Raw genomic sequence first — 12,730 nt, 5'->3', positions numbered from 1 at the left:
GTACCCGTGGAGTTTTTACACCCTAGTCTGGTCGACTCTCCGCACTGAGATGGATGCTATGGCACTGGCTGTACTGACGTTTCTGGCCAGGTAGGCTGTCAGCGGGCTTGCTCAAAAACAGTGGCATCTACCAGGTTGACGAACAGGCAAGATTTCTCGACTATCAAGCGGAGAAAGACTAACCGTGCCAAGGTTGATCTGGAGATACGGCACTCGTACCGTCACTATCTAGCAATCAGCTTAGCAGTAGCGTTACCATGTCTTATTGAGCAGCTGTAGATATCTTGCGTGGAGACATATAAAGGTCTCCATCGACCCTGCATGAAGCTTCAATTCAAGACCAAGTCAACTATGGATTTGGTCACTGGCTTGCCATGTGGTGGTGGTCAGAACAGAACACTCACACATACGGTGCCCCAACGTTTATTTATTGTAGTTTATAAACGGATGTTGTGTGGCAACTGTAGACAGAGCAATTTGGCGTTGTCAATAAGTTGAGCACGCGCCAACTGGTGAGACATCTGCATTCTTGCGGCGATGGCGGATAGGTTTCAGTTCCTTGAGCTTTACACTTTAAGTTCTTCCTGATTATGTTTATAGGCTGTTTCGCGGCATGTGTAGCATTAGGCTACGCCAACCCGAGCGATCGACCTTTTCGGCTCAGCTTCACGGCAAGACTAGAGAGGGACCGTTGACAATACAGTATCAGATTGATTGACACCAGACTTAATTGAAAAGTGCCTTCTTACCCTACGTGATGAAGGACAGCGGGCCCCACATTTGTTCCAAGTCCGAGGTCCTGGTTGGCTGAAGGAAAGTGGAGACTGGATTAGCATGCACCCGACTTCGTACTGAAGTCGAAAATTATGATCGATCCTTATTCGGTTGTTCAGTAGCGACCGACATGAGAGCGTGTTTAAGGAGGAAAGATGCCTTAAAATGAGTATATGGAGAGGTGGCGTAAGCTGCATGGCCAGCGTTATGCTGAAATCATCCAGTTTTACCACTTCCGCCTTCACACAATCCAAGCTGACAAGAGCAATATCCTCGACACCCAGGAGAGAGTCCGCAAGCTTCTCGCGCGTGAGAGTCACAGACGGTCATACGATGCCCAGAACTTGCGAGGCCACAGGGCCAAGATGATGCAGGAGGCCAGGCGAGTCGAGAATATCCAGATGCGGAAGAAGATCAAGGTGCGCGAGGAGCGCAATATCAAATCAGACGACCCATCATCCCTACCCTCAGAGCCCGTGCCCAACTACCTTGTAGACCGCCAGAACGACCCTCGCTCCGCCAAAGCTTTATCAAGCTCCATCAAGCAGCGCAGAGCCGAGAAGTCGGCACGATATTCGGTTCCTTTGCCCAAGGTGCGTGGCATCTCGGAGGAAGAAATGTTCCGCATGGTTACGACAGGAAAGAAGACGAAAAAGAAGTCGTGGAAGAGGATGATTACGAAGCCTACGTTTGTCGGCGAGGGGTTCACAAGGCAGAACCCGAAAATGGAGAGGTTCATCAGGCCGTCCGGGTTGAGACAAAGGACAGCCCACGTCAGCCATCCGGAGCTGGCCGTCACCATCAAGGCCCCAATTCTGAGCGTGAAGAAGAACCCGTCGAACCCGCTGTACACCCGGCTCGGTGTCCTGACAAAAGGGTGTGTTATTGAGGTCAACACGAGCGAACTGGGTTTGACGACCGCATCCGGCAAGGTTATTTGGGGTCGGTATGCGCAAATCACGAGTGAGTACTACGAATCCCCCCTTTTACCGCGATCCACAATCTCTAGTTTTTCTGGCTAATTTGAACCGTTATAGATGACCCTGAGAATGACGGTTGCGTCAATGCGTAAGTTATGTGCATGTTGAAAGATGATATATGAATCTAACGTCGTCACAGGGTGCTGCTGGTGTGAAAAACAGGTGGTTTCGGGAGATGGGAGCTGTCACGTTTCGGTTGAACTTGGCCCTCATATAAAGGTCGGAGTGATGTCAACGTCCTAGATTAAGAGCATTTACGAATATACAAAAGGTAATAAACAGTCATTTTATCCTTGTGAATTGTCTCCTGCCGTAACATTAGGCCCCTGTACAAATTTCAGCGATATTAGAGAGGGATCGATCCTAACGATCGCTTGTCATTTCCGTCTTGCTAGCCGATCTAGAGCTAGGGGATCGAGTTGTGGCGTGAACCAAGCATACTTTCATGTTGGCTTCTTATAAGCACAAACAAGGCTAAATACTTCCGCGACATTTATTTGGCACATCATTCGTATTAACGGCATGGTAAGTGCTTAGTTTGCCTTTATGCCGCCAGTTCCATGCCGCAGAAAACCTTCCTTGCAGCTTCAGAATAATTATCTCGTGACATTATACGTTCCCAGACGCCGCACTTAAAGACGATGGAAGAGTATATTTCTAGACCATGGCCATAAATGATATAGTATTGCAGGGTAATTTATCTTTGACAATCTACCCAAGACGCTCCTGCACTCCACGCCTAGATTATTGCCAGTTTATGAAGGGTTGTGGAAAGGGAAGACGGCCAAAGGGCGGTTAGTGCATGATTTACTCTTACGTAGTATTATTTTAACGGCTCAAGAACCAGGCTGTTGGAACGTGACCGTCTGTATTGGCTATTGAGAGCTACATCTCTGCAACACCACATACCGCAACTCGTCCAGCCACGGGACTGACCATTGAGACTGGCACGCCTCTTTACCCGCCGTGATTCTGCGAGGAAGGGACATTATTCAGTTTCATCTCGACTGAGGTGGTAATGGCTTCCTTTAAAGAGAGAGCATGTAGCGATGGCCGGTACTATAAAGTTTAAGCACCAACGAATAACCGATAGTCCCCATTTAAATAGCCCGCCAAATCTATAATAACGAAATGATCGAGCTTCTTCTAAGTCGTGGACTGATAAAACTTTCAAAGTGAGCTGCTTAAAAGGCTTACGCCAGGGTCTAATTACTGCAGGACGTATTAGCGTTGATAAAGAATCAGGTTATGAAAACTTCTTATCGCCTTTATATCTTAGATACGCGTGCGACAGATCCCTTTAGTTCCCACGAACAATCATTTATAGACCAAGATAAAGGGTAGCCGTACGTAGGATATTTGATCTTCTGCTATTTAGGCCGGGATAACCCTTTAGTAAAGTCGACTTTAACGGGAGAAGTGCCATTTTTGCGGCCTATATAGCCGGGGATACGGAGCTGGTATTACATACCATCACCCTTCCCGGCCGTAATTCCACTTTAGAAATAATATCAGCGAGGAATAATTCAAGCAGACATAACACACGAAAAGTCCCTTCCAGCTCGTAACAAAAACTATAACTGATTCTTGACCTACAGATTTTAGAAGTTTTGAGACTAAGTTATTGTGGCTTGGTAAACGCACCATAAGGTACACCGCGGGCTGTCGTTAAGTACATGGGGCTCCGACCAAGGACCTTTCCAACTCAGCTAAGACGGACGAACAAATAGCTGGGAAATTGCCAGCATCCCGTCTTTCGGCGTAAAGATGGCCGCAAAACACAGCAGCCTCTCCAAACTAAATCTAAAGAAGAGTCCGCAGAATTCAAGAGGCGCCGCTCCCTGCTGACTTTGGGAGGAACTGTTCTGGCTTTGAGTAGCTTTAACAGTAAGTAGAGCATTACGTATTTTAATTTGCGCAGTTTTACGAGGTTAGCTTCTCATGTATTGTCGTCACGAGGAATTCCCAACTAATATACAACGTATTTTAGTATCAATAGTATATTATATTGAGTATCAAAATACTATGCACTATGTGGGGTAAAAGTCTATTAAGAGCTTTATGGTTTTCTCGGAGCTATGTATGACTCCACGGAGCTCCTTTAACTTTGAGAGCCAAGATTCCAAGCCCAGTCGGCAGGCTTAATATCGGCTTTCCAGAAAGTAAACCACGAGTCGTGAGTTTTGCGAGCCTGGGCGGTGACGGTAGTTCCAGCGCATTCCAGGGTTAATGTTATATCTAGGAGACGCAGCGTGTTAGCAAGAGCAATGCGAAGAGATCAAGGAATCAGTTACATGCCTTGGAGCTTGAGTTCGTCGGTGCCCACCCCCCCGTTGTCCACACGATCGGCAAGTCTCACGTAATCGATATCGCCAGGAGTAACTGGGCTCTTATCAAACGCATCTTCAAGGTTGATCTCCTTTGTCATCTTGTCCCCCTTGTCAGGCGATGCCTTGAGCAGATAGTGAGGCTGTCCACCGTCCCATTTCGAGCTGTGCCCGATTTCGAGGAACAGTCGATCGTCGGTCCCGGCCCAATCGATATTGGCTAGTTGCACATTGACCATCAGTTTTCCGATGGCGCAGCCTTTATACCAAGAGTCGGGAGCAATATAGGGCTGAGACTGGGTCCGAATATCTAGCCATTGTAGTTGAGAGCGGCAGCATTCCTCTTCGGTCTGGACGGATTTTGCACAGCAACCTCGAATGTAAAGCCCCTCGTCTGGCGGAGCAACGGGAGATTGAAGACTGGGCGTGCATTTGACAGGTTCCCGGCCCTGTTCACACTCATTCTCGGGCTTCTTTCCCGACGAGTCGCAACGAAAGGACTTGACTTGGTCGTTGAATGATTCCAGCTTCTTGTCGCTGAAGAGATCGACGCCTGGAAAAGAAGTCTCAAAATCGTCGCCATTGCAACCGTGTTGACTACACGAATTCATTAGCCTTCCGTGTTTTCAACTACATACAATATCAATATTGGGTCGCTGGGGAATCAAGAGACAAAAGTACCGGTAGAATTTGCAGGCCCCCGCGTCTTTTTCTGGTCGAATCGAAGTCGCCTTGCTATCCCATGGTTCAGGAAGGTTGGCTTTGCATAAAAGTGTTAGCAGACACAACGGTTCCGACTATTCGCAGCCCCCGGACACATCAACGTACCGCAATCCCCGTTGGAGACCGGAAATCGTCTACACGACGGGCTGAAACGATCGCTTTCGCAAACGTGGACACCGGATATTTCCCGGGATTCAGTCGGCGGTCTTTCGATTTGAGTCTCCTCCCCGGCGCCGGCACCTTCGCAGCGGAAGGAGCTGATCATATCGTTGAAGTGGCCGTCACTGAACTCGCCCAAGTTATCGTTACCCGGATACGCAACTTCGAAAGCGTCGGCAACACAGCCATAGTCCCTGCGGCCGTCTTAGTCTCGGTCGAGATGCTTTAAGCTCTATGGGAGTATGTAGGTATTACCTGAAGAATTTGCAAACGCCAGCGGCAACACTCGGACGCACCGTAGAGGCCTTGTCATTCCATTCAAAAGGAAGAGGAACTGTACCCGCACTTAGTGAACACGAGCTTGGCAACTACCTGCAAAGGGGCGAGCAGATGGGACATACCACACTTCTCGGCCGGTGCTTCCAGGTCAGTGCATTGCCCACCGGAGCTTGGACTGTCGCAAATCTTGACGGTGGGCTTTTCATCATCTATCTTGGCCTTTGCCACGGCAGCGAGCCTAGCACAGCTATCATAGCCCGGGTTTCCTGGCGTCTGTTTAGCATCTGTGCGCATTTTCACTCCACAAGTGCCACGTACCAGTCTCCTCGCGGGCAGTGAGCTGGCCTCCTGGGATGGACCTCTTGAGCTCGTCATGTCGCCTGAAGGATACGATGATCGCCGCCGCCGCTAGGGCACACTGAGCCGAGCTCGCAGTACCTTGGGCTATAGTTGCCCGCAAATGGTCAGGAATGCGGATGGGAGACCAGTCAATCGTCCTCAGCGTTGTCGTGTCTGCCTGGGGATGGTGATTGCTGATGAAAGCCCTCAGATGTTCCGTTGCAGACTGGCCCACGAAAGCCTCCCACGCTCCATGACGTCCTTCCACGGGAAGTTGAAGTCCTGCAAGCTGCGGCTGGGCACCACTGGGGTACGTTGCGTCAGGATGGAAATCGGGATTCCGCGTGAACGGGCCCATCTCACTGACGGGATCGTCTGCGCTTAAAATTCGGTTCACGTCGGCAGTAGTAATGCGATACCAGCCCATGATTTGGTTCCATGGAATTCCCTGTACGACGGCATGCTCGTGCTGCCACGGAAAGGGAGCGATGTTCTCCAGAGACAAGTTGACGTCCACCATGGCCCAGTTAGTGCGAATGCGATATAGGAAACCTGGCTCGTGGGCGTGTTCCGGTGAAGGTCGAACGGCAAAGTTGATGGCAGCCTGGAGCGACGAAGTGGTTGAAACATACTGAGTGTGCTCTCTAGTTCCGCCATTGACATGCGCGTAGAGGCTGCTACCTGCTTCCAGCTGCTCGGCTGTTAGACCACCGAGCTGAAAGCCTCGTGCCCATATGCCGCCCTCTCGTCGAACGTCGTCGGGAGTTCTGCCCGTTTCGCCTCGCCAGACAAATCCCAGCGTCGACGGAACTGGCGTGCTTGATGTTCCGCCTCCGGCTGGCGAGGGTGCTCCCTGAGCAAGCCCAAGGAGCAGAAAAAAAGGAGTGGCCAACAGCATGGCGAGCAAGAGATTGAGAAAGGTTTTCCTAATTTTGAAAGATGGCAACTGTGAAATGGAAAGCTTGGTGTATTTGTGAAGAAGAACGCGAGAAGGATCGTATTTATATGTGAAAAGCTCAGCCAGTCGCTGATTGACGGCGTGTTCATGTCCAAGAAGCCTCTCAGGGTTTCGTACAACAGCACCGTCCTCATCTCGGCCATATTATCGAGCAGTTGGGACCATCGTTTGAGAGTATGGATGCCAAGTGGTTTGAAAATGAGGCCAGATACATAAATTCCAAGGGTATATGGCATTATAGACTTGGTCTCCTTTTTTCTTGTTCGCAAAACGTCTTTCTAGGCTTTCTAGTGCGTGTCTAGTCTAGCCAATGGCAGCATCGGCTGTAGACGCCCTGGATAAACAAGCTGTTTTTCTTCGGAACCCGCGCGAAGCTTTGGGCGTCAGAGGCCATAGAGAAGACAGGGAGCTAATATGTGCATACTTATGAGCTAGATATCGGAGATATTGGGCCGAGTGCCGCTGTTGCTGGGTCTTTTTGCTTCCATGTCACCGGTGGTCTAATCCGATGAACGATTCGTCATTGGGTGAACTCCAGGCGCACTGCCACATATCCAGGTTCAACTATATCGCCAGTGAATATGTAGCACCGAGTTTTTACCATTGGTCCGGTGTGCTGGACACCCGTAATGGCTGCGAAGTGCTACTTGTCTCCTGAACTGAGCAATCTTGTTGGAGAAGTTCAGCCTGCTGGAATATATCTTTCAAGGCTTGGACCACAGACATTTCCTGATTATCGATACGTCTATCACCACTTAGAAACAAATAGAAAAGAAGTGTCAAAATTCGATGGCAGGGATGTGCTGGGGTGCACGTCCTTAGGGCCTGGTGGAGAGAGATAACTCATAGCAGACTTGGCTGCTTTAACCGGATATCGGCGGTGTCGTCCCGACGCACCACGAGACTTCTGCCATGCAAAATGCAGGAGGTTTTGTCACCGGGAGACGTCTAACATCAGGACGTAGCGGACTTAGTAAGCCGTTGTCGGATTCAGAAAATCCCACTTGAGTTAATATCGGCATTGTGTCCGTTGGTGAGGTCGGAAGCTGACATGATTATTTCTCTTGACGTCGGGCGACGGGCGGAGAGACTCGCTCCACCAAAAGTTCCCTTGTCTGTCACGGCATCAGCCTTAAAAGAGCGCGGCAGTGAATACCCCATTGGGCTCGCGAATATAGCCATCGATGGATATAGCCTCAACTACCGTCGATCCTTGCATATGGACTCCCCACCAGGAGGACGAAGATGACTACTTCCCAATTGGGGAGGATGTGGCCGCATCAATTTTATTAAGAATCACCCTATACCATGTTCGAGCTGGTTGAAAACAGCAGAGTGACGATTGGGTCCTGATCTATTAGCATATCCATCTCCAGCCTTCTCTTCCTTGCAGGCAGCGCACAGACTCGTTGAACATCGAGTCAACAAACGCCCTTGTAACTGACTCGCAACTCGGCATCTGAATATGCCTTGCCGTAATTCGGGCCCGTGCGTCGCAGATATAGATATGGACCATATGGTATTGAACCGGTCCCAACGGGCGGGGTCTCATCTCCCGTACCAGGTTGACGGCCGGACTCCCACACAGATGAACTCTCGACTTCCGCGGAATCTTCATTGCTCTAGTTACCGTGGGCTTAGCATGGACGCAGCTCGGCCGGCCGTCAAGGCCATCGCCACTGTTAGAGCTGCGTCAACTGGTATCGTGGCGGCCGGGAACCATCTCATCCGTAAATGTCTCACAACATTATGGCACTGGCAGCCTTGCTGCGGATATCTTCTATCGGAACACATTTTTTCCAAGCCAACCGTCTTCGAACAACGAACCTGTCACGATAGTTGCTTTTTCAGAGCTCATATCGGCCCGAGTTGAGGGCCCTGGCAGGGGTCTTCAGGGGCTCCATCAGGTCCAACTATAAAAGGGGCACGCCTAATCTGTACAGGATTTTTCACCAATCCATGAATAATCCAACCAGACATTTTATTGAGGCCCTAAAAAGCCCCCCAAAATATCGTCCTTTTCACTGTGCAAAATACCCTATTTGTTTCAACAGAAGCAACCCCGGCGGAATATGGAACACGGATTCAGATCGCCGGTGGCAGATTCTTTGACCTTCCAGAGCACGATCCATCACGACATGGAGTCCATACCACAATCTACCGTCTTCTGCTGGTGATACGTTGCTCCCGGATGCAGGACTCGTTCTTGGGTATTTGAGAGACTACGCAAACGAGGTTCCGACGTAGAGCGGAAACGATTTCACCAGCTGAGTTGGCCAGCCGTTGCCGAGTACATGAACGAACTATATTCTTGGTGTAAGCAAGCCACGGCTGAGGACGGCGGAAGCTATCTTGGCCCGCCTGTCTGGGGGGAAAGAGAAAAGTGGTTAACATTGAATGATTTACCTAGTCAAGATATATAATTGTTGTTCTAGGCGGACGCGATCTGGTGAAAGAGGCCCAAAACTTATGTCTGCTATTCTCGAAACTATTCTCCCAACGCGCGAAACTTGGAGTACCCAAGACACCACGTAGGGGACAAGTCCATTCAAAACGCCTACTTATCCGCGATTTGACCGCTTATCTGTTGGATCAGTAGTAGCCACATGCGGAGTCCGAAGCCAATTTATACTGGTGAAACACAGAAGCAACATCCGCGAATATCGAGTCATGCATCACGATTCACGACACGGTAGTCTATTAGGACCTATGCACATAAAGCTGTAGCCCACATTGTCCGGCTCGACTAAAACTTCAACACATGTAAGAAATCCATGTAATAGGAGCGAATTCTAGTAATAATAAAATAGAGTACATGCATGGCAAGTTGTACGGGTTTTTTTGAGACTAAACCACGAGTCCTTGATCTCTCAACGTATCTGTCAACATGACCCGGCCCCTCGTTGCTATCGCCGCATCAAAGGGGCCCCAAATTGGTACTTTTGAGACAGAAAAAAAGCATAAAGAGAATTGCAGGCGGCATAATCCAGAGGCTCGCCCTCTGGGCATGTTTTACCTATATTAGCATGCGAGTATCTCGTTCCACAAAACTATTACCATTTATGACTCAAGTTGATGAAATATAGACGCTCACATACGCGTGAGGATGCAAATGAAGACACGGCTGGTTTTCACGGCATGAACATCTTGGGCCGCGTTTGCCGGTTGGCGCCCGATGAGTTTATGCAACCTAGAATCTCGGTGTATTTTGGAGCACATACAACGTTAATCGTTTCATCCGTGAGGCACCATATGAATAATAAGCAGAAAACCCTCCCAATTACGCATACGAATGGAACAGTGGTCCAAATTTACGGGTGGCAGGTATTTGTAGCAGAGGAGAGGACAAGTGTCTGCTGTGAGTGTTTCGTGGAATAATTACTGATCTCTCCCCAGATAATCTGAAACCTGCGATAAATCACCTTGTTTCTATTTCGTAGCTAGTCTATCCCCCACATAGGAGCCGTGCACATTAGATCCAAGAACATAGGGTGATCGGATCGACTGCCGATCTCAATATGAACACTGGCAAGACTGTAAAGTTGCACGCACCCCAATATTGGGTAGCGTGGCCGATGCTAGTCAGTCGAGCTGGTGGCTCCAGTCCGCCCAGACGTTGGCAGCCCTCTCGATTCAGGAGGCTTGTGATTCCATGAGTCAGGAGGAAGAGGAACAGAGTCAGCCGCACCGATGGGCATGAACTCGCACAAATAACCTGTCTGTCGATCCACTCGACTGCAGGCGCAAAAGACTAGCTGTCTTATGGCTATGTCATGAATTGAATAGCTCACGCAAGGGTTTGTGTCAAAGGAGGAAACCCATCTGTTTGCTGATAGTCATATATAGACGATGCATGAGCTTCGGAAGACGGGACAAAATATAGCAAGGCCACCCAAGTATGGTAAGCCCCTCATTCTTTGATCTGTGAATACAAAGGTTTAAATAAAATATAGAATCGACCACTTTGCCGAAAAGACGCGATACCGAGGCCCAGCTTACATGGTCTGGCGATGTTTGAGAGTTATGCGTCCCTCTGAGTAAAACAATGCGCATAGAGCAGACAAATCGTGGCTCTACCGATTGCTTTAAAAGTTTCAACATTAGCATATAGTATGTAAAAGCGGGGGGGTAAATGCCTGTCATTTCTTCTTATGCAAAACCTATTGTCTTCACGATCCCAAATATTTGGTCTTAAATAGCCTACGTCTGGACTGTATCTGCATCCAAGCTCTCACATTAAAAAGCCCCGTGTTATCCCCTTACCACCGTATTATGGAAGACTGAATAGGCTACCAGATCATTTTTCGTTATTTAAAATTTTTACGAGTTTCATTGAATTCGCCACGATGGGACATAACCTGGTCCAAGTTGTGTTGACCTTGGCGGCCGTCAGCGCTTTATCAATCCCCCTCAGACCGTCTGCTGAGCCAATGACTTTGCCCGCGGTCTTTGAGCGCTCAGAGCCAAGTGAAGGATGCCTCCTGAAGCGCTCCGAATTTAAAGAACATAATAATACAGCAGGCGGACTCCAAGCCAGCTGCCTCCAATATCAGAAACAGATTAACGAAGCCTTCACGAAATGTTCTGAGAGGGCTGAGAACGTCATCAACGCCCTGGAGAGCAAAGACTTTCCCTCCAAGGACAAAACTGTCCAGGAAACCGGCCAGCCAAAACAAGACGGCAAGGAAACCCTGCAGAGGTTGCTGGAAGATTGGTTTGATGTCGGGATAAACGACACGGAGAGAATCACAGAAATAAAGAAGGAATATAAAAGTATTAAGGAAGAATGTGATAAAAAGGAAAAGACTCGTTTCGGTATCTATTGTGAGGACTGCCCGGAAAATATCCTCGGACAAGCATATGGAGGTACAGGCCCGATTCGTCTCTGCAAGCTAGCCCTCGAGAGAGACAGAAGATCAACAAATATTCGTGATGTAGACCTTGGCGGCACACTCATGCACGAGATGTCCCATGCTATCAGCAATACGAACGATACAGGGTATGGCGTGACGAAGTGTAAGAATCTTAAGACAAGGGCTGCCATACAGAATGCGGAGAGTTATATGTTCGGTGCTCTGGCTGCCACCTTGGGGGATAATACTGGTCCAAGCGGTGAGGGAGGATAAGTTATGTCCAGATTCTGCAGGAGGAAAAGGTCCAGACTCCCTAGGATAAAAAGTTCTAGGTTCTGCAGGAGGAAAAAGTCCTCCCCACGATACCAGCAATCCAAACCTTCCTCTCACTCCTAACCCCACTAGTATTATTGGCGATAGAACAAGCTCCTCCTGATCAGGCAAATTCTATCCCCCTAAGAATTCCCCATGTTCTGAAAATGCCTGTTTCCCCAGGGCTGTCTCTTCTTCTGGCGGGTTCTCTTCTGGTCGGGCTCCCTCTGCTTCTCTCGGTTTCTCTCGGCTCGCCTCTCGTCCCAGGGCCTGTTCTCTTCCGGGGGTCCCTTCAATGATGTCAACGGTAGTTAGGGTTCCCCTGCTCATTCTAACGTTGATCCTCCTATTGTTATAGTTCTGCCCAATAGGAGTTGAAAAATCCCTTGAGGCTTTAAAGATATATATCTTGGGATTGAGGCTATTATTAAAACCTATACATTGGGGGGGCGGCTATTAATTCGCAAAAAGAGGCACTGTAGTTAGAATAAGGCACTTATATAGCGTATTGCTTAAATAAACTATTATCAAGAAGTTAATTAAAATTCATGTTGGTAAATAGTAATAAAAAATTAGTAGTTGCTAAGTTACTTAAAGAAATAGGTTATTTTATTTACTCAAGACTATTATATAATATATCGTATTGTATTGTAAAACTTATTATTTACTTAGCTTTTTTATATAATTATAAACTTTAAAACTTTAAGTAATAGCTTTTTTTCTTAGTATAATAAACTTCCTCTGCTTTTTAATTTATTTTTAATTGAATTTAAATTATTATAATTAATATTGTAATTACTAGAAACTATACCAAGTTTTATTACTTTATCAATAAAGGCATTTTTCTCGACCAAGTACGAGACAGGCTGACAGTCCTTGCGTAATCCCATGTATTATTGATATCTGATTGGAGATTTCGAGAGATAATACCAAAGCGTGTCGGGACAGACCAGACTCAGCACATTCAGGCCCTTACTGCCCGGGCCATGCCGTGTTGCACGGGGAGAATAGCTGTCAAGGGGATTG

The 12,730-nt window shown here is 48.2% G+C and overlaps 3 protein-coding genes across 3 annotated transcripts; 2 read left to right on the top strand and 1 right to left on the bottom strand.

The window, feature by feature from the left end:
* Positions 1-947: 947 nt before the first annotated feature.
* On the top strand, positions 948-1,909 carry nsa2_0 (Ribosome biogenesis protein nsa2; the record flags this gene model as incomplete). Its single annotated transcript, XM_014684548.1, has 3 exons — positions 948-1,737; positions 1,812-1,842; positions 1,894-1,909. 3 exons carry the CDS (start codon positions 948-950, stop codon positions 1,907-1,909), a joined length of 837 nt encoding a protein of 278 aa, XP_014540034.1.
* A 1,946-nt stretch (positions 1,910-3,855) lies between these two features.
* E2AA_3 (Heat-labile enterotoxin IIA, A chain) lies at positions 3,856-6,479 on the bottom strand (the record flags this gene model as incomplete). The annotated part of the gene is made up of 7 exons (XM_014684549.2): positions 3,856-3,992; positions 4,053-4,678; positions 4,763-4,841; positions 4,910-5,157; positions 5,219-5,297; positions 5,365-5,508; positions 5,561-6,479. The coding sequence occupies 7 exons, from the start codon at positions 6,477-6,479 to the stop codon at positions 3,856-3,858; spliced, it is 2,232 nt and encodes a 743-aa protein (XP_014540035.2).
* A 4,406-nt stretch (positions 6,480-10,885) lies between these two features.
* On the top strand, positions 10,886-11,665 carry G6M90_00g065100 (uncharacterized protein; the record flags this gene model as incomplete). Its single annotated transcript, XM_014684550.1, has 1 exon — positions 10,886-11,665. One exon carries the CDS (start codon positions 10,886-10,888, stop codon positions 11,663-11,665), a length of 780 nt encoding a protein of 259 aa, XP_014540036.1.
* Between the last annotated feature and the right edge of the window lie 1,065 nt (positions 11,666-12,730).

The sequence above is a fragment of the Metarhizium brunneum genome, chromosome 3 (genome assembly GCF_013426205.1).
Source record: "Metarhizium brunneum chromosome 3, complete sequence".
NCBI classification, from domain to species: Eukaryota; Fungi; Ascomycota; class Sordariomycetes; order Hypocreales; family Clavicipitaceae; genus Metarhizium; species Metarhizium brunneum.
The sequence above is the reverse complement of the archived record's forward strand: the minus strand, read 5'-3'. Positions and strand labels throughout refer to the sequence as shown.